The 22,468-nt window shown below is 32.4% G+C and overlaps 1 protein-coding gene across 1 annotated transcript in view; it reads right to left on the reverse strand.

Annotated features, from left to right (window-relative positions):
• CSMD1 (CUB and Sushi multiple domains 1) overlaps positions 1-22,468 on the reverse strand; it is a 1,068,142-nt gene that overhangs the window by 254,093 nt on the left and 791,581 nt on the right. The window contains exon 12 of the mRNA XM_041477428.1: positions 18,650-18,762. Coding sequence (XP_041333362.1) covers positions 18,650-18,762 — 113 coding nt within the window. The remainder of the gene's footprint in view (positions 1-18,649; positions 18,763-22,468) is intronic.

Genomic DNA, 22,468 nt, shown 5'->3' on the forward strand with positions numbered 1-22,468 from the left:
ATTGTTCTTGGCTTTCATGTGTCCTCTTTCAATAGCCTGGGGAAACAGACTTTTCATCTTTTTTGTAAACTAGAAATATTTACTCAGTTTCAGGGAATATTCTTTCTTTCATGTTAGAAGAATGACAAGATTAGATTTCTGACTATAAGGTCATATCTCTGAATTTAATTGAAAGACATTTCTGTTGCTCTGTTTGCTTTCAAATGAAGAAATATGGCAATTCAAAAGTGATATTAAGCATTTAAATATGTATCATGACTATTATTTGAAAGGTGTCACATTGCAATTCAAGTATTTTTTGATGTAAGGTGTTTGACTACAGTATCTAAAATGTATAATAAAATAATTCATAGTTTAGATTTTGCACTCTTAGACTTACTATTCATGGTAGGCGTAATTTACTCTTCCCTCCCCCCTTGTTACTAAATTAAAAATACACAGTTTAAATTAAATTCTTAGTGTTGCTGTGTTTTCATTCACACTATCCAATATTCTAGCTTAGACGATTAGTGAATCATCTGATTATTAAATCTGAATCTGGATACAACCCAAAGAGTATAAATAATAATCTCACACCTTATTAATTCAGATGCATATATACAATTTAAACTAAATACATGTTTTTAACACCTGAGTTGAGCAAAAATCAATTTTTAAGATATGAAATAAACTTCAGGTTTTTATCAGAATGTTGCAGTCAATAGCTTTAAAACCTAAACTAATTATTTTACAATATTTCATAATTATCATCTTATTTATAGTCAAGATAGATTAAGGGAAGCTGTGAACTGGCACAGGTATACATTTACCAAAAAAAAATAAATAAAAGAGAGTTTAACATTTGAACTCCAAGACGTCACAGAAATTCATGTTCCATATATGAGAAAAGTGATGATTTATTTTATTTCCTCTTATCTCTCATGCCTCCCTGTGTTAACAGTCATAATACCTAATGCAGTTTAAAAACACAAAGGAGAATCTCTTATACAAGCAAACCCTTATAAAATGAGAAGTGATAGAAAAATGCTCAGGATTGCAGAAGAAGACATGAGTAAAAGAATGATATTATATACATGATTCCTGCAATGGAACATAGGAACTACTGCTAAAAAAGAGAAAGGTAAATCAAAACTAATAAAAAAATATTTCAGATAGCACATAATTGGACTGTAAATGTGGCTATTAAAGCTAAAATGAGGTTGGCCTCCTGCTAAAAAGAGGATGGCCTTACATGACAATTTTATAAATGATCACAATTTTATCATTATTCCGGTAAATTTCTTCAAAGAAATTTAACAGTGCAATTTATTATCAGTCTCCAAATATAAAAAGAGAAGGCCTTCACAGATCATATAGTTCCCTACTGCATTTTAAGAGGCTCTCCCATTTTCTCTGAAATGTTCTGTCCTTGCTGTTATCAAAAAGACCACAGATCATATCCAGTAGATTAATTTTTGCTGCTTCCACCTTATTGCATTCTGTATCAATATTTTAAAAAAATCAAACATGACTTTAGAATCAGATTGCTGAAAAGAAAACCAATTTTCCTAGGAAGTCAATTTAAACTAACAGCTCACTATCATAGCATATGGTGGCTTGCTGGTAATAATAACACTGTATTACATCATATCTTATAAAAATCCTTGAAAACAATAAAGCAGAAAACAAACTTTACAATATGTTCTTTAAGTTTAACATATACTGTGTACTTAAATATTACATATGCTATTACAGAAAGGAGAAAAATAAAATGTTGGTTTGTTTACAATCAATTTTACATGTTCAGGGGTAAATGCAGATCAAATATGAACAGCAATGAGGAAAAAGCTTTTTTTACTTGTTGCAAAAAAAAAATAAATATATATATATATATATATAATACCTACTAACCAAGAATGTTAAATTCATTACCAAAATTTGTAGAAAAATAAATATGAGGAAAAATCATTATTATGAGTTTGCAGTCACAAAGACAGGTTCTGATTTGACAGCTAGGACTCCAGGAACAGAGGCTCTAGAATGCTAAATAATTCTATGAAACTGTAAGCTATTGAAATTGTTAAGAATTATTGGGAAAGAAACAGTGAACAAAACAGAGACTATCATTCTGCCCTCACACAAAAACCTTCAAAAATTTCATTTCCATGTTGAATTTTACATGTAGTATGATCTTCCATTTAAAAAGAGTAACATTAGAACTAACAGAAGAAAACAAAAGATCAATGTTACGGAGGACATGAGAACCAGTTAAATAGGCTGCAAATCTCTTTTCCTGGGTGGTGAAATACATGTGTTCAAAAAGTGTTGGACAAATACATGGAAGAAAATCTTATTGAGAGACAAATTATTTGAGGCATGCATCACTGGAAACAGAGAAAATATTCTGTTTCTTGATTCATCACCATATAATTCACCATTTCCTCCCTAAACAACTATTATTGTCAAGTACCAATATGATTTTGGTCTCACTGTAGATTTTTATTCTAATTGTTTGTGATAAGAAACATGACATTTGTTCAAATAATAGTGTTCATCTTCCTTTACTACTAAAAAGAGTAGGGCCAGTCAGCACAAAGGACCAAGCAGTGTCCTGAACAAAAAGTTAGCATGGAGTTATCCTGTGGAAATAAACTTAGAGTGTTATGGAAAATAGGAAGCACAGGATAAAGGCAGCACAGCTGCCTCAGAAATTATCAGAATAATGTAAGGCTGACTATTGTGAAAAATCAAACCATGGAATGAGGCAGAATGCAGTGACAAAACTTGTAGAATTAAATTGTCATTAAAATCAAGAGAAAGAAGAATAGCTAGCAGGAAAGGAAAATTAAGACCTCTTTCTCCTTTCTAGATAAAAATGTTTAAATAAAATTAAGAGAAGGGCAGGATAGGAAGTGAACAGCTTAAAGACCGTTTAGAAAATGCAAACACATTCAAGGGAACAGGGCCCAATTAAATTCAGTACTTAAACTGAAGTAGCCAATGAACTATTAGCAATTATCTTCAAGAACTTATGGAGAACAAGGGAGATCCCGCATGACTGAGCAAGGTCACATGTATTAACTGTCTTAAAAACTGGAGAGAAGAACCAAGGAATTAAAAAAATACCATTTTATCTAATTGGTCCCCTCCAACTGGGAAAATTGTATGCTTTATCTTCCTTTACAAGGGAGTATCCTTAAACATCTGTACTTAAAATTATCTTAAGTCCTGACAAGAAAGACATTGTAGCTATCTAGACAGAAAATCAATGAGCTGTTACCAGCAAATCATTTGGAACAGGTTTGTAAAGTCAACACTGATCCTTAGAAAAATTATGGAACCACCAACATAAAACCACTATTTCTAAAGGGTTGAAAGACAAAAATATAATTACCAGTAGTTAACATGGCTTTATGAAAAATGTGCCATGTCATACAAACAATGTTTTTCAGGTTATAAACTCAGATGAAAATATATTTGGACTTCTTTCAGCCTCTTAAATTAGTGACACATGGCATTCTAATTAAGAACTGGCATAATAGAAAATTAATTTAGAACACATTAAATGGATTGCAATTAAATAATTATAGAATTTTGAAGCAAAAATGTGAATAGAGAATTATCATTGGACAATAGAACGTCTTCAATTAGCTTAAGGTGTACTTTTTTATCCCAATCCTAACAGTTTGTTACAGAAACATTACAGAAAAATAGGCAAACAACACTGCCACGCTATTTTAAGATGCTTTAACCTGACATATATTATAGGTGTACAGTGTTCTCGAGCACATGTACCCATATAAGCACTGCTTTTTCTCATACTCTTAAACTAAACCCTCAACAAAATCTCAAGTCTATGGCAGCTGAAAATTTTGTAAAATAAAATTAATGTTAGGTGGGAAGACCTTATTTTCCCTGAGTTTCTATTTCAGTACTTTACAGTGGGTGTCCTTTGGCTTTAAAGATCAGGAGTGATAAGTACAGTTTCATAAAACAAAATGAAAGATTAAAATCACATGTGGATTTGCTGGAGCTTCAACTCAGTACTTTTCTAATGCCTGTTGTAGAAGCAGTAAGTGCTCAAATGGAAAATGTTAGCTTTGGAAGCAACTGAATGTACCAAAATTAGTACAGTGTGGACATCTAAATAATTTTCGCTTACTATACTTCAGTAAAAAAGCAAGAAGGATGAAGTATTGCTCAAAAAATATTCTTCTGAAGGAAAAAAAAAAAAAAAAGAGGAAACATCTTTAGGCCTTACACTGCTATATTCTGCCCTTGTGGGACAAATCCTGCCTTCTAGAGTTGGACTCAGTCCAGCATCTTTTAATGTTTTTTGGCAATGCACAATTTCTCAAGATCCCAAGATCTCTCTTTAATGAACTTTGAGACTTTATTGCAAGAGCACTTTTTCCATCTAGAGAAAAGTTCCTTTTGTTCTTATCTATATCTTGTATGTTTCAATATTTTTTGCTGTGCCTCCATCCTTGTTGGCTCCTGTTCCTTTGGTCACCCAAGAGTTCTAGGCTGGGATTAAGGAAGACAAACTACTTCTCTTTCCAAAGATGCCAACATGGCCAAGGCTTAACAGGAGTTTTTTTCTTCCCAAGTAAAACACGCTTTCTCAGGAACATTTCATAACACAAAACTACTCTGCAGGCAAGTAAAGGAAATCTCACAGCTTAGAATTCAGTCTGGAAGCTATTCCACATAAACATACCCATATGCACATGTAAATATTTTGTAGGCATAGCATAAATTCACAAAAACAAATGAACAAACAACTAAAATTCATGTGCTTTTTTCAGTGAGAGCAATTAAAAACTGAAATTTCTCAGAGGCACATAGGGGAGTTATCATGAGCATTAACTATCTACTTGACTTCGCATAGATAGACTGGACTTAGTCTTAAAATTCCATTCAATATCTTGGTTTTCCATTTTCACACCCAGGAGAAAAAAGGAAGGAGGTTGGGTTATGATGGTGATTTAACAGTACTCGTTATTTTGCTGAAAAAAAGTCTCTCTGAATATTGTTTGTCTATAGAGGTTAACTGCACAAACCTAAAAATGCCAGTAAACTGCTACATGGAAATCCTGTGTCTGTTACTGTACAACAAAGCATAACTGTGGCCTTCATAGAGTAACCAGGATACAATTAAAATCCATTCATTAACAAAAAAAAACAAAACAAAACAAAAAAAAAAAACAAAAACAAAACAAACAAAAAAAACAAACAAACAAACAAAAAAATTTAAGGAGCGTTGTTTTGGTTTGCTGTTTGTGAAGTTTTGTTTTTGATTTTTTTTTTTCCAAATAGCACAAGCGGGGAGGAAATGTAAATTTTTATTTATGTTGTTCCTATCAGGTACATGTTTTGGTGAAAGCACATCCAAATGTCTATACTGTAGAGAAGCAAACAGATCAGGCATAGTCAGAAAACACAATCCCAAAAATAGGTTGCACTCACTTTTCTTGAGCATATTGTGAGCTGAAATTAAGAATGGAATTAAGTGAATGAATGGAAATTAGGAAAAATAAAAATTGAATTTTTTTTTTACATCCAGTTCTTGCTAAAATCTGTTAAAATTCCTCCTTTCTTCTCCATATTAATTTTACCAAAAAAACCCAGGAGGAACCTCTGGCCATGTTTCCTAGAAGCTGACTAGATTTGGAACCAATCTTAATATGAAAATATTTGGAAACACAGTCCAGCAAAGTTCAGTTGCAATCTGAATAAATTTGAGGAATGATACTCACCAAAACTCAGTAATGTTTTCTACAGCATGCTAATACAATACAATAGAAAAATTAACAGATGACAGATTTTTTATCATATTCTCTATAAAGCTGACTGTATAAAAATATTTTACTGTTTCAGAAGTCATATAGACATTAGAAAACTGACAGTGGCAACAAATGTTGGAATTATCAAAGACAGATAGATTGAAATGTGGTGAGTACTACAAATCATAGGAAATATCAAAAAAGGTTTATATCTTCTTGTTTTTTTTTCTTTTTGAAGTGCTTAAACTCTTAGTTCTGCAAGGAAGGCTATGCAAGTACACACATGCTAATATCACTCTCTAGCATTGAAACAAAGCCAAGTTTATTCACTACCTGATAGAAATGGTTCTAAATCTAAATTTCTTTTCTTTCAAATGACTGTAAAAACACATCAACAGGCATACCTGGAGATATAGGCTGGAAGCAGTTTACGTATGTATTTACAAGGACTCATGCTTCACTTTTTTTTATATTACGACTGATACTGTTAGGGTATTTGCAAAACATTCACTGCTTTATTTTACATCTACTTGTGATGATTTTGTTTTAAAGTAAATAGTACTCTGCTTTCTAAAAGTTCCTTCAGCATCACACTATTCTTTGGACACTGAAAGGAAAAATAAAGACCCTTTGAAAACATTACCAATGCCAAGCCTATGTGTGAATTGTAAAGGAAATGTTTTATTACAATCTTTCCAAGAAGGGTGCATAATGTCCTACTGAAGAGAGGCCTGGCCATGGCTATGCCGGCCCGGAAAGGTCAGAGGAGAGGTGAAGGTACAAGGCAGCAGCAAACTGTTTTTCACTGACAGTCAACTCATTGAATTCAGCTTCATCTGCACATATATTCCATTTAATGCAGTTCATTACTTTTTGCACTTAAAAACACTCACCTACAATCTTTTATAAGTGATGTTCTGAGAACACCAAGACTCCATAATTCAGATGATCCCTTTTCTAGTAAATGCTGTTAGTTCATTGTGATTAGAATAAAATTGAGTTTTCAGAAGTGTTCATATGAAAACAGAGCTTGCAAACACACACAATGCTAAGATATCATTGTAGCTTTTTCTTAACTTAGTTCAGCAATTCTCATGTATAATAAAGATCTAAATGGATTTTTATATGCTGCCATATATACAACAAAGAAATTAAATGCACAAAATGCACAAATGCACAATGAAATTTGTTCTTGATAATGTTTTAGATTAGGAAGTATTGTTTTTTCTCAAATTTCACAACAGCATAAAAAGAAGCCATTATTTCATCTGAATAACAAACCCCTTTAATCTAAATTGCTAATAAAATTAGAGAGCAATATAAAAAAGGCTGCTCTTTTATGCTGACTTTGCAACAAGTGCAGGTGTTAGTATGTCACATCAATTTTAGTCAAAGTGTAAAATTTATGCCTGTTTATGAGCATGATAAATCATGCAGTGGTTAAAATGACTTGGGAAAGATAAAAAGTACTGAAGAACTCTGAAGAACTCTTTAATGAAATAAATGTTCTTTATAGAGGATTTTATTAATAGACAACTGTGTGTCAGAATCAAAATCTTCTACTGTTGCTTAACATTTCCCACAGATCTTTCTTTAGTACCAACTACCAGTATGGTGTTTTCAATAATATTTGAGATTCACTATAATTTTCCATTTGAAATCATGTGACTTAGTAATCAACAGTGACATTTAAGAAATTCAATAAATACTATAATGAAGGCACAAATGATGCAGAAAATGTTTAATGACCCAAACCCGACCATCTTTTGTTTTTTCATGGTGTTAGTTACTAAAAGAAAACCATACCAGTGAGCACCAAAATCCTAAAAACTGCAATTTACTTTAATGAGATGATAACAGGAATCTAGCCTAACTTAAAAAGGTGGGAAAATGCATATGAACAAGAAATTCTAGATATTTTTAAAATGTCAATAACAGCTAAAATGAATGTACTATACAAAAATATCATTATGTGGGTTGTGCTGAATTCCAGTACAGCATTCCTAAGATACCAGTTTTACTAAATAAATTTACACCCTATACTAGAAATTAGCAGTGACGGAGGTGGTCTACAGTGGACATTAATCAGGACTCCAAGGATTTAGATGAAATTCAGCTCAGGTGAAGATTTGTGTGGAGAACACTGTTATCATACACCAACACTCTGATGATAAGGCCCTGGGCAGGCACCTTTGTCTATCCTGGTCTGCCTATGAAGAGCACCTCTGATGACCCTCCCCGAAACCCTAGGGGCGGCATCTCAGCCAAGGAAAGACTGTCCCACCAGGTCTGGCCACTCAAAAGAAACATGGAGAATCTCTCCTTCCTTGTCCCTGCTGGGCTTAACCACAGCAACATGTACACAAACACACTTCTCCCTAACCAGGAAAAGAACACAACTAAGGCCATTAAAGCCACATGAAAAGACATGCAAAACTGTTGGAGCACACAAGAGAGATGGACTTTGGACCTGGCTAGCAAAAGAGATTATCAAATCAGGATGCCTTGGCAAGAGCAAACAAAACTTTGAGGATTAAATCAAGACTACACTGAAGATTAAATCAAGATTTACCAGAAAAGAAAATTATATCAAGCTCTGCAAGCAAGAGATATTGTAAAATGGATGTTTGTCTATGAGATGACTAACCCAATTGTAGTAAAACATTACTAGCCTTCCTAGAATAGTATATAAGCTTATGTAGTCTGCAATAAAATTGTATTCTGACCACTTCTCAGTCTCCCCATCTCTCTCATCATTGCTGATACAAAGCTGCTCACTCGGGTGTGCCATTTTCCTGAGATCACTGCAATTTAATCCTCTTCAGTGGATTTGTATTCTTCTCTCAAAGAAGATTAAGTTGTAGTTATGAAAGGTCAAAATGTCACTGAAGGAGAGTGCTTACATAGGGATTTAAGGTAGATTACTCAGCTAAATCTGTGCCTTAAATTTATTGTACCTTGTTAATTTTAATATTTATGAGCATATGCTTGCAGATGTGATAGACGTTTTCAAAAAAAATAAAGGTAGTTCCTATTTGCATGGTTTTATCAGCGTTTTTCATCAAAAGATCACCAGCTCTTATAGCTGGGTTATCTTGAAAACCAGAACATGGTCTTTATATATAATAACAGTAAATATAAGATTAGCCGTATTATTTTTAAAGTTTATGCAAAATCTACAGAATTAGCTTTGTGGTATAAAATGTATTCTAATATACATACAAAAAATCACAATATGAAAAAATTTTGGTAAATTTTGAGGGGAGAGATTATTCATATTCTTTCAAATTATTCTAATATGTGAAATACTCTTTATATGTCTATAAATACATATGTATGTGTTTTTAAAATGGCTACTATAACATTTTAACTGGAAGAAGGATTTTGTGTACAGTGTCTTAGGGTAATTTTATCTTTTTATTCAGCTTGTAATAAGAATATTCATTTAGTATTTATTTATAAAGTTACCCTATGTTGTATCACAAAAAGAACTTAGTATGCTGACATCATGCACATACATGCACAGAAAATCCTGAGAGAGTCAAAGTCTGACTCAAAATTTATTTTTTTTTTGTTTCAGATAGATATTTGTTTTAAGAAAACTTGCAATAATATTACATTTTGCCTTAGAAGAATAAATTAAATATTTACCAAGATTATTAAATAATGTTTTCTTTAAAATTTATTGACTTCAGGGATAACATCACTTCTCATAGATCATTCAGACTTTTATTTGATAGATATACTTAAAAAAATCATTCATATTAGAATTTTTGGACTTGGCAATGTTAGGTTAACAACAGGACTCAAAGATCTTCAGGGTTCTTTTCAACCTAGATGTTTCTATGACTCTTTCAATATAGTCCAATGTGTGTCAGTCATCATATCATTTAATCAATTTTTTCATTACTATTTGAAAAAGGCTGTTTACTTTAAAGTAACATAAACATGAAAATAAAGCTTAAACCAAGTGTCACCACTGTGAGAAAACATGAACAGCTGATTTATTACTCATTTAAAATCAACTGTTTGATTTTTGAAACCATAGAGTAAGTGTCAAGCATCCAAAGGCTTCAAAATTATGGGGTAATATAGTTGTCATGGTTTGAACCTTGTAGTAAAAAAATACAGAAAACTGGCAGAAAAATAAAATGCTCTATAAGAAGTATTATTCAAAAGAAAAAATCATAGCATGCTATCTATTGCTGTCTAGCTATGATGCATCCTTTTGTCTGACCATTATTTACAGGAACTTTATAAATGAATGGAAGGTACTTAAGAATTCCAGACAATCTCAGTTGTAGATATTAACAGGATATTCTGAATATGTCACCACTTTATGAATTAAATAAGGGAAATTAGTAAAAGAGAATTATTTTGCCCTAAAGAGTGAAAGGACTATCTTCTTAAGTAATGTCAATGGATGGCTAAGTTTATGGTGCATACACTGCGGTGTTTTCTATATTAAAAAAATTAGAGAAAGTTTTAACTGGTAAATAGAGACACCTATTTCTGTTTACCTAAAATTATTCAATTGTTGATCAAACTTTCAAATTGAGCTGTATCTGCTTAGAAGCAAAGACTGGGATTTATGTTTTAAACACTTAGATTAAACTGTTCAGTTCTATTTCTTGGTTTTTTTTCAGTAGAAGGAAAAAAGGACAAAGAAAGACCTGTCAGAAGCAAAGAAATAAACAAAAATGTCTCCACAAGATCAGTTACTTATATTTATTTCTCAAATATATGATAGAAAAGTCTTATTCTATGGCAGTTTTATTTTTATGATTTGTTCCTAGTCTTTTAAAAAATCATCAAATTATAATAATGGTTTTTAAAAGCCATGGTAAAACTTAATTAAATTTTGAAGTCTGGAAATAACATTTATGTTAAGGTCAAACACACTGAAAATAACCATTGAATAAAAAAGTATGAAATATTAAATCTATAAAAAATCTGAGCTATTTTCTAAACAGAATATGTTTAATTATTATCTGAAACTACTTTCCAAACTAGTTTGACTAACAGAATGGTCTTCACTGGCTGAGTTAAAACATAACAATTCTCTCTTATTCAGAGATACCATGTTATTGTTTCAAGCTTTAATAAATTTATGAAAAGAAGCAAACAAAAGGTTTCAACTTAACCTGTTAAATCAGTAGCTGAAAAGACATAAATGCAGGTATGTGTCATCAGTCAGACACAGCTGCAGTCTGGAGGGGAAGGGAGGCAGCAGCTTCCCAGCTCCAGACATGTCATATAACTAAGAAACAACACACATGCTGTATATTGGCTGTACCTAATCAAATTGTAAATGTGGAAAGTTCCAAGAGTTTTGGGGTATTTTACTTTTTAAATTCTGATTTTTAAGTAATGGACACATTAATAAAGATATTCCTTAATTCCTTTAACATGCACCTTCTTTTGCAGCATATTGACAATGTCCATGATTAGCAAAATAGAACACATTGTATTAAAGGCTGTAGCAGAAGAGGCTAATACATTGTTAAACAGCATAACTTAACAGATAGATGTCAATCTTTAAACTGACAGAGATGAGTAGCAGACATTGATTATCAAATTATATCAAGAAAATTATATACAAGATGGGAAAAGTCCTCTAATAAAGGACATAAGAAGCAGAGTTACACAATTAATATAAAATAAAAAAAGGAAAAATCATTAACTTAACAAATTTGTAATCAATCTGGCCATTTTTGTTTTATATTTTGTTAATTTAGGAGGGAGAATAAGAATTATAGGATGCTGCATGCTTACTCCTATTTATTCTCTTCACTGAGCTTCTGTTTGGGATTGTTTAGTAAAGGATTGTGGCAGAGACAGGAATTTGGTCCTATCCACTACAGTCTGCTAACATATGAATATGCAAAACACTCAACAAGTTAAAGCATATATCTATTATACTATGTTCCTCAAGCTCATGTGTATTTTCTAGATGAAAATTGTGTTTTGTCTGCTACTCTAAATGTTATACAAAACTCAGGCAAACACATTCTCACTATTAAAAAATCTCTTTGCAGTAATTACTGCAAACTGCTGCAGTAATTTTCAGTAACTTAGTGTGCCTCTTTTCACTCTATTAGTAACCTACTGGTGGTACTATTTATTTATTGAAAGAAAATTCAGGTCTGCTGAAAAGGAGAAATGCCTGTTCTAGGCTTATCTGAATAGTATACTCTAAAAAGGTCAGACAAAAACATAGGAAAGCTTCTGAAAATGATTGATAATACACTGTGGCAGAAATTGACTGACATTTGCCCATCCAAAAAACTAACCTGCCTTTGTAGCACTACAAACAGATTCATTCATACAGTATTATGATGGAACTCGTACAGTTCTCCATAGAACCAAGTAGTTTTAATAAATAAAAATATTAACATGAAACATATTTATTGCCTCTTCTCCAAAGACCCATTTGAATAATATTCTGAATTATAATACATACAAACCTAATGCAAGAAAAAAACTTAGTATATGTGAAACTTATGAAAGAGAGAAAAGCTTATAGCAAAAGAAACTCCGAGTTTTCACTTACATCTGAAGTACTTACATCTGTTTTCTTTCCAAGCATTACACTGTAAATAATGATTTCCCTGTGTGCATGTCCAATTGTGAAAGTCCTAGAAAGTCTTAATTCCATTTATTTTTTTCAGCACAGGTTTCTTTAAACCTCCAAGCAGTAACAAAGTTTTATATCAATATTGTTAGTGTAATAACATTTATAAGGTCATTAATTTTTTGTAAAAAACTGCACTGATGTAAGGTTTACTAATACTTTGCATGGTTATATAAAATAAGTGTAAGGAAAAAGATAATTGATATTTATCTGACCAACTGAAATATGTTTTTGAAAGTATTTTTCTACTAGTCTCAAGTGGAAAGAAGAATCTTCTTCCAAACAGTCATAATGAAGAGCTTACAAGCATAACTGCTCAGTTGAACGTCAATACAAATAAAGGTTGTAAGTCTGACATTTTCAGCTGCTTGCAGAAGCTGATATACTTCCTGACATCTCCAAGAATTCTTAATAACTTCAAATTACATAAAATGTTAGAATTATATCAGTGAGTCACCAGATTTATTTTATAACACTGTTATGAACTAAAGGATATGCTAGTGAAATAACTTAATTACTTTATATAACCATGTAAAATCAGGAATAAAAAATTAGTTCTAAACAGGCTATAAAACAGATATTATCATAAAGTCTGGAAGTCAAAAAATTAAATATTTTTATCAGAATTACAGGTTTACAGGGTTGAATGGGAGAAAAATCTCAAGCATAATAAAATCATAAAACATACACACCTAAACCTTCAAGCTGTCATGTGCTTTTATGTCAGTGTGGTACAGCCAACAGGACCACAAGCATGGAAGCAGCCTAATGATCAGCTGGCTGCATGATCCACCTTGGATCCTGACAGCCATAAAGCACCCATATATAGATGTGGCACACCATAAAATGAGTGGAATAAGCCAAACTTAGGCACATATTCACCTCATCAGTCCTTTTTTTTGGCTGCAGCTGCAACCTAGCACCACTTTTTGATACTGCTACAAGGCCTGCTGTCACAGTAACGTGCTGCATTATCCTGACCTGGATATGCATGGCAATGACTGTGCCTAATTTATCCACTTAAAAGGTAAATGCATGTTTGAAGGAGTGGCATAAATAAAAACTCCTGTTGATTCAAAGCTGCCTAAATACTACATTAGATCACATGTACTGGACAAATTTGGGCATGGGTGGTCTTCACTTCTGGTCAAAACAAAATAAAAATGCAGCCCAAGAAGAAAGCTAACCTATAAAAAGAGTGTATGAATAAAAAATTACTTTAATTACAAGTTCTTATCCTCCTGTATGTAAAAAGAGTCCTTGCTTTAGCCCATGACCAGCAACAAACTAGGAAAAACCATGCTTGTAAAAGTATAGTCTTAGGATATCAACATACTTTGTTTGTGTTACCAGACCATCCTGGGACCCAAGGTGATGGCATGATATTGTTTTCATCACTTTGTGCATGTTATATTTATTAGTGTGTATGACATATTGTTATTTATATATATGGCACTATCAAAAAAAAAAATATGTATATATGAGAGTCATTGCATGGCAAGACTGCAAATAAGGTTATATCTTTAAAAATTCTCTAATCAGTTTTTGATCAAAAATAAGAGTTTTGGTGAGCCTAAACCTATTTAAACAGAGAGGTCCGAAGATGCCATGCTCCGTTTTAATATATATTAAAAATTTATTCAGACTGAAGCAACTTCAACAAGGGAGATCAGCAACAACTTTCATCAAGATAACCAATCAGCATGTTTATTGTATTCTTCCAGAAGACTGCATACTAGGATTTCAGATATGCCCCTTGTATGGAGAAAATACACTGAGGTCTTTCATAACCTTCCTAAATACTCAGGTAAAAGGAAAAATATTGGAAATACAACTAAAACTTACAGTCCATTTTTATAATTTCATTACTTTTTAAACAGCTCTGTTGCTGAAACTCTGAAAAGTCTCTTAACAACAGCCTGAATGCTATAATTTTTTCTGTAAATGTTTCCTTCTCTTTTTTTTTTTTTTAATATTTTTGGTTGAAAATTTTAGTCTTAAAGCAGCACGTTGTAGTGCTGCATACACATTGAGAAATGTTAGTGGGTTTTGCCATGAAATACCAGCTGTGAAACACATAATATAATTGTGTTTAATTTATGAAGACCTGTGTAGTGACACCTGGTCATCTTGGCTTCAGTAAGGAAAACTGGCATTAATAATAATTGAAGAGGATTTTTGTTTAGATCCTTTGAAATACTTTGGTGTGATATTACAATGCATTTCATTCTTCAAAGACATTTCTGGCCTTTTCACAGAATATATGATGTCAGAGCATTCTTTTTGAAAGGTATTAAACCATTCTGTTAAGATACCCAGGATCTATAACAGAGAACGAAGGACTTTCAAATACAGTCTATAAATTAGAGGTTTTTGGAAAAAATAATGATAGGATCATTCTTTAGCTTTTTAATTTTTTTTTAATAGTATGGTTAACAGCCTTCTATTTTAGCAAAAATAATGTGGTTCTAACTTGGTTTAGAAAGTTTATCGTCAAAGTTAAGCATTGCCTGTAGTCTTGCATTTTACTTGTTAATTACATAGAGGTAATGCTTAAATTATTTTTGTCTTTATAATGCATGACACTGAGTATGACTGGCAGAAAAATATCAAGACACCTCTTGTATTTGCTAACATGGTAGCTGTTTGTCAGTTTCCTGGAGTTAAAAAGCTAGTAACAACACTTGTTACTTCTGGGATTCCATCAGTCACCTTCTAGTGCATACAGCGATACCATTACAGTATTATTGCTCCGTATTCAAAACACTTTCAAGGAACTATCTCTACAGGAACTATGTCTGAAATCTTTCTTGTGGCTCCAACTTTTGGAGAACTGCATTCTATAGTTGAAGAAACATAATCAATAGGGCAGACTGCAAAAACCTGAATAGTGAGAATATAGAGAATCCTACATCTCTCTGATGTTAACATATTTCTGAAGGTGAGACAAAGAAGAAGCAAAAGGACTGGGTAAAACTTGCCTCTCTCTTAATCCCATGGGCAAATTATAAATAGGATTAAATTTACTATTCATACATAAAATCTGTTATGCATATCAGTTCATTTACAAGCATAATTTCTTGTCATTTTTAGGTGGACATGCTAACAATGTAAGATAGGTGAACTGCATCATTAATATCCTTTCAGTTAAAGTAAGAATTTTCTATAGAATATGACATTATTTAAGTAGAAATAGAAAAAAAAAAATAATAGATACAAAGTCAAGATTTGGTTGGTGAGCTGTAAAATATATCCCAAGAGGGTGAGAAATCATGTTCCAACCCAGAGCAAAACTCACAACTTTTTGAGAAAAAAGATTCAAATAAGGATGTCCTTTACTTTGTGTGTACAGAATGTGTATAAGGCATCAAAGACTGCAGTTTGCCTTCTTTTTAGCTAACTGCAATCACAGACAGTGTCCTTGAGGTTACATGTCACAATCTATTAACTTTCTCACAATTAAAATGAGATTCTATTTTTAGACAGGTTCTTTGACTGCTGCACAAGGGGAAGGAGATTTATTCAGGCACCTTGTGACAGGATAAAAGTTTCAAGTTTATACTTAGCCTAAAGCAGGAAATGTATTGAGAGTGCAGATGGTTAAAAGTTGCATCAACAATAAAAGATGAGAAAATCCTAATAAAACTAATGAGACCATTGAAATAAAAGAGAGAAAAAAGCTATAATTCACCTTCCTCATAAAATATTTACTACTGAACTTGTAAACATTTCACACTTTAGAATTCTGAAACTGACTTGCAGAAGTAAAAAACTGCAGAATAACCCACAACTGATTGCAAAACAAGACTGAAAGCCAAATCCAACTGCCAAATGTTAACAATATACTTCATCAAAGAGATGCTATTGCTACTGCAAAATGCACATTGTCTACTCCAGATGTTTGCAGAAAGTCCCCAAAAGTAAGAGGTTGAACTCCATAAATAAAATAACATCACTAGACAAATACAGAAATTATAACAAAGGAATTTACATTAGAAATTCCAGAAAGAAATAATAGCAGAAAAAATGTATCATCTGATATATAAATTTTAAAATTTTGAACTTTTTCATAGGGTTATGAGAAGGTAAAGTTCATAATTTTGGTTTGAGGAAATGGTGTCAATTTCAGATACATAACTTGTGCCAACACTCTTTCTCCACTATATAATCATTATTTTCACTGAATATATTTCACAAATGGATTTTTTAAAGGCAACATATTTTCTAAATAAACACAGACCCTAGAAATTACTCAAGTACAAAAGATAAAATCATGACAGAAGGGACAAGAAAGGGTAAGTTTAATTTAGATAAAGAGTATGTGATTGTGCTCATGCAATAAAACATACTTGAGCTGTGTAATTATACAAGCTTAATGCATGGTGCAATGTCTTAAGAATCCTTAATGTCTTAGCCATAGAAGAGCTAAAAGCCTGCATCTGCTTTTCCATTCACCACTCTTGTACATCACACTTAAGCAATTGGGACCGTGTTTCAAGAGCCTCTGTAATTTTCCTTATTATCATATGGTTATTCTCATGGCCATGGACCTGCAAATCTCAATAGAGTTGTTATGGAGGATTCTCAAGGGAAGTGATTGCCACCCTCATAAGAATCACACCTTCCTTCTCCTCTTTTTTCCTTATTTTGTTGATTTCAGTTCACATTAAAGAAAACCAAAACATAGTGCATAAAAGAAGTAGATAATAGTGCACAAAAGAAGTAGATAACAATAAATAAAACACTCAAATATTAGCCAACAATATGTGCTCACAGAAACTTAAACAGCGAATGTAGAACAGTTGATCTGATTGTCATGCTCCAATCAGTATCACAAGTGGGAATAACAAATAGTGAGCTTGAGTGAGTCCCAAAGAAATAGTGTTAGGGAAAAATAATGGTGGCAGTATAACCCTAATCACTGCTATCATCACCACCTGCTTCAAAGGAGAGACCACTAGTAGAAAACTATTGGTGTGGAGAAGTAGCACCATGTTTCCTGCCTGACCACTAGGGAATATTTCCCCTTCTTGTTCCTTTCAATGTTCACAATATATCACAGCCACAGACCTTACTTCTAAAAACCTGCTCAGGCAAGCCTTAATGTCCTCAGTGCAATAAATTTATAGCTTTCTAAACTTGAGGTTAACATCTCCATGACTTTCCACTCTTTATTTTGCCTGTTTTGATATTGAAATAGTAAAACACTTTTGAAATTAAATAAAACACTTAGAGTACTTCAGTTTGGATATGTTTAAAGATGTCCATTTAAACATGGACAATGTTTAAGGAGCACTCCCACTCTTCTAATTCAGTTACTTTCAGTTACTGCACTGTGAAAAGTCTCTCAATGTTTTGTAGCATCTTTTGTACAAAACTAATTTTGACAAGATTATGATCAAATCATTTTCATCATATGTGCCCATAAGGTACTATTGAAAATAGTATCAAGTGTTTTCCCTTATCCTTAAGGTGAACTAATTAACATAGAAATTAACAGAAAATGATACCAGATGTTAATAAGAAAGGGCTCTTTTTAGCTGCAGGTCTATACAACATATTGAAAAGAGAAAAATTCAATACATGCATGCATACTAAGAGATATCAGGTATTTTTAATACAATTAATCAACTTCAGAAGGTATTGAATTTCACACCATCAAAAAAAAACCAAAAAACCCAAGATATTTATATTGCAAAGATTCTCATTTCTTTGAGACAGAAGCAACACAAATGAGGCTAGGGTAACTTAGATAATTTTTTTTTTAGTAAAATTTCCACAATTCTATACAACTTCCTAATTTCCACAATAATATACAATATATCTGTTCTGTTGTTTTCATTACATACTAATTTTTGACTTAGATCTGTGAAGATTCTCAGTGAGGCATGACAATAAGTTTTATAAATACCCCAATAAAGACCTAGAATATTAACAATATTTTTCAAATAATGTCCAATATGACACAGGTTAGTAGAATATAAAATTTAAGACCTTTCAGATATATTAGAAATTTGTAGCTTCTATTGACCTCCCAGCAAAAACTATTAGAACAATAGATTTCATTTTTATTTGCAAATATTTTTAGTTATTTTGTAGGTATTTGGAAATCCATGTCTTTGTTTACTATTAATTGACAATAGAGACAATTAAGTGTGTGAAAGGACTAAATGTCTATTTGAATTTAATTTGTTGGGGTATGACATAGCAAGTTACAACATAAGTTTAAAATAGTTAACTTAGCTCATACCTTGATAAACAGCTTTGAATCCTGGTGAACCAATGCTGTCATCAGATTGTAAATGAAGCCACATCTGGTTGCTCATGCTTACAATAAGATCAGGAACACTAGATCCAGTGAGTCTGTATGTAGGATAAATGGCAAAGTCATTTGTAGATGCATAAATTACTACTACTACTACTACTACTACTACTACTACTACTACTACCATCACCACCACTACCACAAAACACTGGCTTTAAAGCTATTCACATCCTACTGTAATCAGTGGCTTTTCTGATAAAATTAACTATTCTATATTAAATAGAACAATATGAAGTAATAGAAAAAACATTTTGAATGACTGCATTTAACAATGATTAAACACTTCTAATAAAGCTGTTCCTACCTAAAGTTTCCATTAAGTAATTAAGTTGTAAGAGATGAGAGTGATTGTATGAATTAGTTTTCACCTGTTTGGATCAGTATTGCTTTTCTGCCATGCTTTTTAAAAGTGAAGAAAATTGCTTTACCTGCCTTACAGCCTGTGTGTCCAGAACTTACTACAATCACATCTCCATTCAAATAACTCACAATGATCTCTTAAATTTCAGGGAAACTGCTATTTCTCACACAGTAATGTGTGATAGCCCTGTATAGATAAGTACAGTGCAGTATACAACACATATAAGGCAAACTGGAGAATCCCATTATAAAACTTCAGCGCTTGTCAGCAGTGTCACTTACACATCTATAATTCTGATACCAAAAAGTTGTGTGTCAAAAAGAATCATTAGGAAATATTGCTTCTTAATAGTGAAAAACAAGTGAATAATCAGGTTCTAGTCCTGAAAAACATTCAGATCCTGGCAATAGGTATACAGCTTTATAAAAAGCAGTGAGAAAAGTCACATACAAAAAGTGGCAGTAGAATCTCACTAACTAAACTTTTATCAGATACAAAGGAGAAAATTCTCTGTCTTTCTTCCAGCCCTCAGTCTTGATCATGCAAAACTAATGGTGCCAAATCAAGATAAGATGTTCTAGAAGCAGAATTTCTCAAGAAAACAGTGTATGGATTATTTCAAAAACATATTCTTTAAATATAGTAAACCAGATGTTAACACTGTTAAAACTTAAATGCAAAGACAATAAAAGGAGAGGCTAAGCAGAAACAAGGTAAGAACTGAGGAAGCATGAGACAAGTTATAGGAATTCTCTCTGTCTTCAATCAAGGTTATGAACAAGTGACTATATCCCATATCTACAATAATTTGGGTTCTTACTCAGATATATTGAAAATAAAATTTTAAACCACAGTCCTCATATAAGAAGAATGGGCTTACTCATTACTACTGAACACAGCACCTGGAACTGCTGATAAAATGGCTGAGTTTGCTCTAATATGATCTATAAGATTTCTGGTTATGACCTGTTAGTATTTTATTATTGTAATACTATAGGTGCAGAAAAGGGGGGAAAACAAAAATCCATTATAGCTCAGCATATGCAAACACACAATCAGTGCTCAGCTTGGATAAGTAAGGTAATCAGGAAACAATGATAAATAGCTAGGATGTTCAGTTTGACCTGTGTAAGGATGAAAATAAAGCAGCTACTTAGTCTGAAAACTGAGCTGCTTACTAAATTAATTGGGAGCTGTACAGGTTCAAAGTGATGCTAGGTAGAGTCAGAATATTTAACATTCCCTTGCTGATAAAATAATGAATGTTGATGAAATTGGGACATTCATTCAAATGAATAACAAAGCCAGCTTAGGAAAGGAAGATACTCCACCAGACAGTGAGAAACATAAACAAAAGTAGTTTAGAAGATGCCTGCAGAAATATATATACGAGGTGAGAAAATGTAAAGATTACATATTCATTGAAGGAAAACTGGAAATTTGTTGTTTTTGTGCAAAAATTTATCAATGGCTATTTAGATGTGTAAACCTATTGCATGGGGTTTTATTGTTGTTTCTGTTTGGTTTTATTCCTTGAGGATGCCTCCAAAGATAGAACTACATCCTTTAACTAAGATAGAAGATAAAGCAGGTCAAATGTTTAGGGAATGCAGATCTGTCTACCAACACATGCTGTTACTGACTCTGAGTTTGTTCCAGTCTGTAATCATCTCAAAATCAGATCATCTGCAAATTCCAGAACAGAGACTTGCAGACCAGCCATTCAGGCAGTTTGGCTGGTGCCAACCTCGTTTCATGTGGAGATGAACGTCGGTTAATCTCCACATGAAGGAAATTAAAAATGTTGAGGCAAACTTAAGCTGAGCTTCTCACTACTCTGAACAGATCACAGGTCAGAAAAGGCAACTCTACTTGAAAGCAATTTTTTGCAACAGTTTTCTCTCTGCTTAGTTGTCCACAAAGAAGCCAGATCCAAGCTCTTGAGAATGGTCTTCATGACCAGAAATATTTGTTTTTACCAGTTATGAAAGGGTAGGTTATTTTCCAAGCCCCCAGTAAGTTTCCAAACTTTGTATGAATAAAAGAAAAGGATAAAGGTTTACTAAAGAGCATTTTACTGCCATGGATGTTTTTACTGTGTACTGAAATAGCTGACATAATGAATTGGCTTTGAATCACCAATGTACAGTTTCTTTGTTTTGAAGGAAAAAAAACAACTAACACTTTTCTGTACAGGAAATAGTTAAAAGATTCATGCTTTAAGGGAATAATTAAAAAAATAAGCTTTAATGTAAGTGTTGAAAGAAAAACATAAATCATAACATTTGGAAGCAAAGCAGACCTTCTAAAGCAATGTGTTAGTTTAATACACAAGAATTTAAAAACAGAAAACAAGACATTGAAGGAAACATCCTGACTGATAAACATATGATGATCACTAAAGAATTATTTTGAAAGGGTAGTCACTTGTTCTAGCCAAAATCTGTTAAATATAAGAAATAACTGCTTTGAAAACTTCATAACCTAACTATATTTAGATTACTATTAAGTAAATTGTGTTGCTGTTTTCCAGAGCTAAACATCTCAGCCTACATAATCCATGAAGACTACTAAATTTTCCAACAAGTAAGGATTACAGATGAAGAATTGTTAAAAAATCATATAATTGATGTGAATATCCCCCTTTATTTATTTAAGCTATTGGTGATTAGATTTTTAGAAAAGTTTACTATAAATGTTAAAATGAAATACTTTAATAAAATCCAACAGATCCTTAATTAATATGTCAACTAGACTCTCAAAGAAATGTATAAAATTGATTTGAAATAATTTGCTCTTCATCAAAGTATATTTGGTTTTGTATGAACTCAGTGCTATCTTTCATGAAGTTAAAATACTTTTCCTAATTATTTCCCCAATTTTGTCCAAAAAAATAAAAATGGGGAGTCTACACATTATTTTTTCCTCCCTTTTAAACATCAAGATTCCTTCATATTCCCCTCGAGCCGTAGTTCTACAGCTTTTACATTACACAGACAATTTCTAATGGATGAGAGTTCAGACATTATGGAAAGCTTGTGCTAGGACAGGTCATTTATTTATCATGATTTTCAACTCCCTCAATCTTCTTTCCATAAAATATTTAAAGGTCCCCTATTTACTGACCTGCCTTTAGACAGTTCCAGGGGTCATAGGATGACTGGCTTATAAACATCCTGGCATGACTGATCTCATTATAAAATTTGAATTTGTTTACAATACAATGTTTGTTTACAATGTTTAAATTTACAGTAAAGCACCCAATAAAGAGGTAGTTACTGCCTTGAGGACTTTACCACCTGAGAACTGGAAAATTTTGCATGGGGCTTATGCTTATATGTTGAGACATGACAATTTTCTGCTAAGCTGAAGGACTCAAATAC

This window comes from Pyrgilauda ruficollis, unplaced genomic scaffold (genome assembly GCF_017590135.1).
Source record: "Pyrgilauda ruficollis isolate IOZ18807 unplaced genomic scaffold, ASM1759013v1 scaffold40, whole genome shotgun sequence".
Classification (NCBI taxonomy): Eukaryota; Metazoa; Chordata; class Aves; order Passeriformes; family Passeridae; genus Pyrgilauda; species Pyrgilauda ruficollis.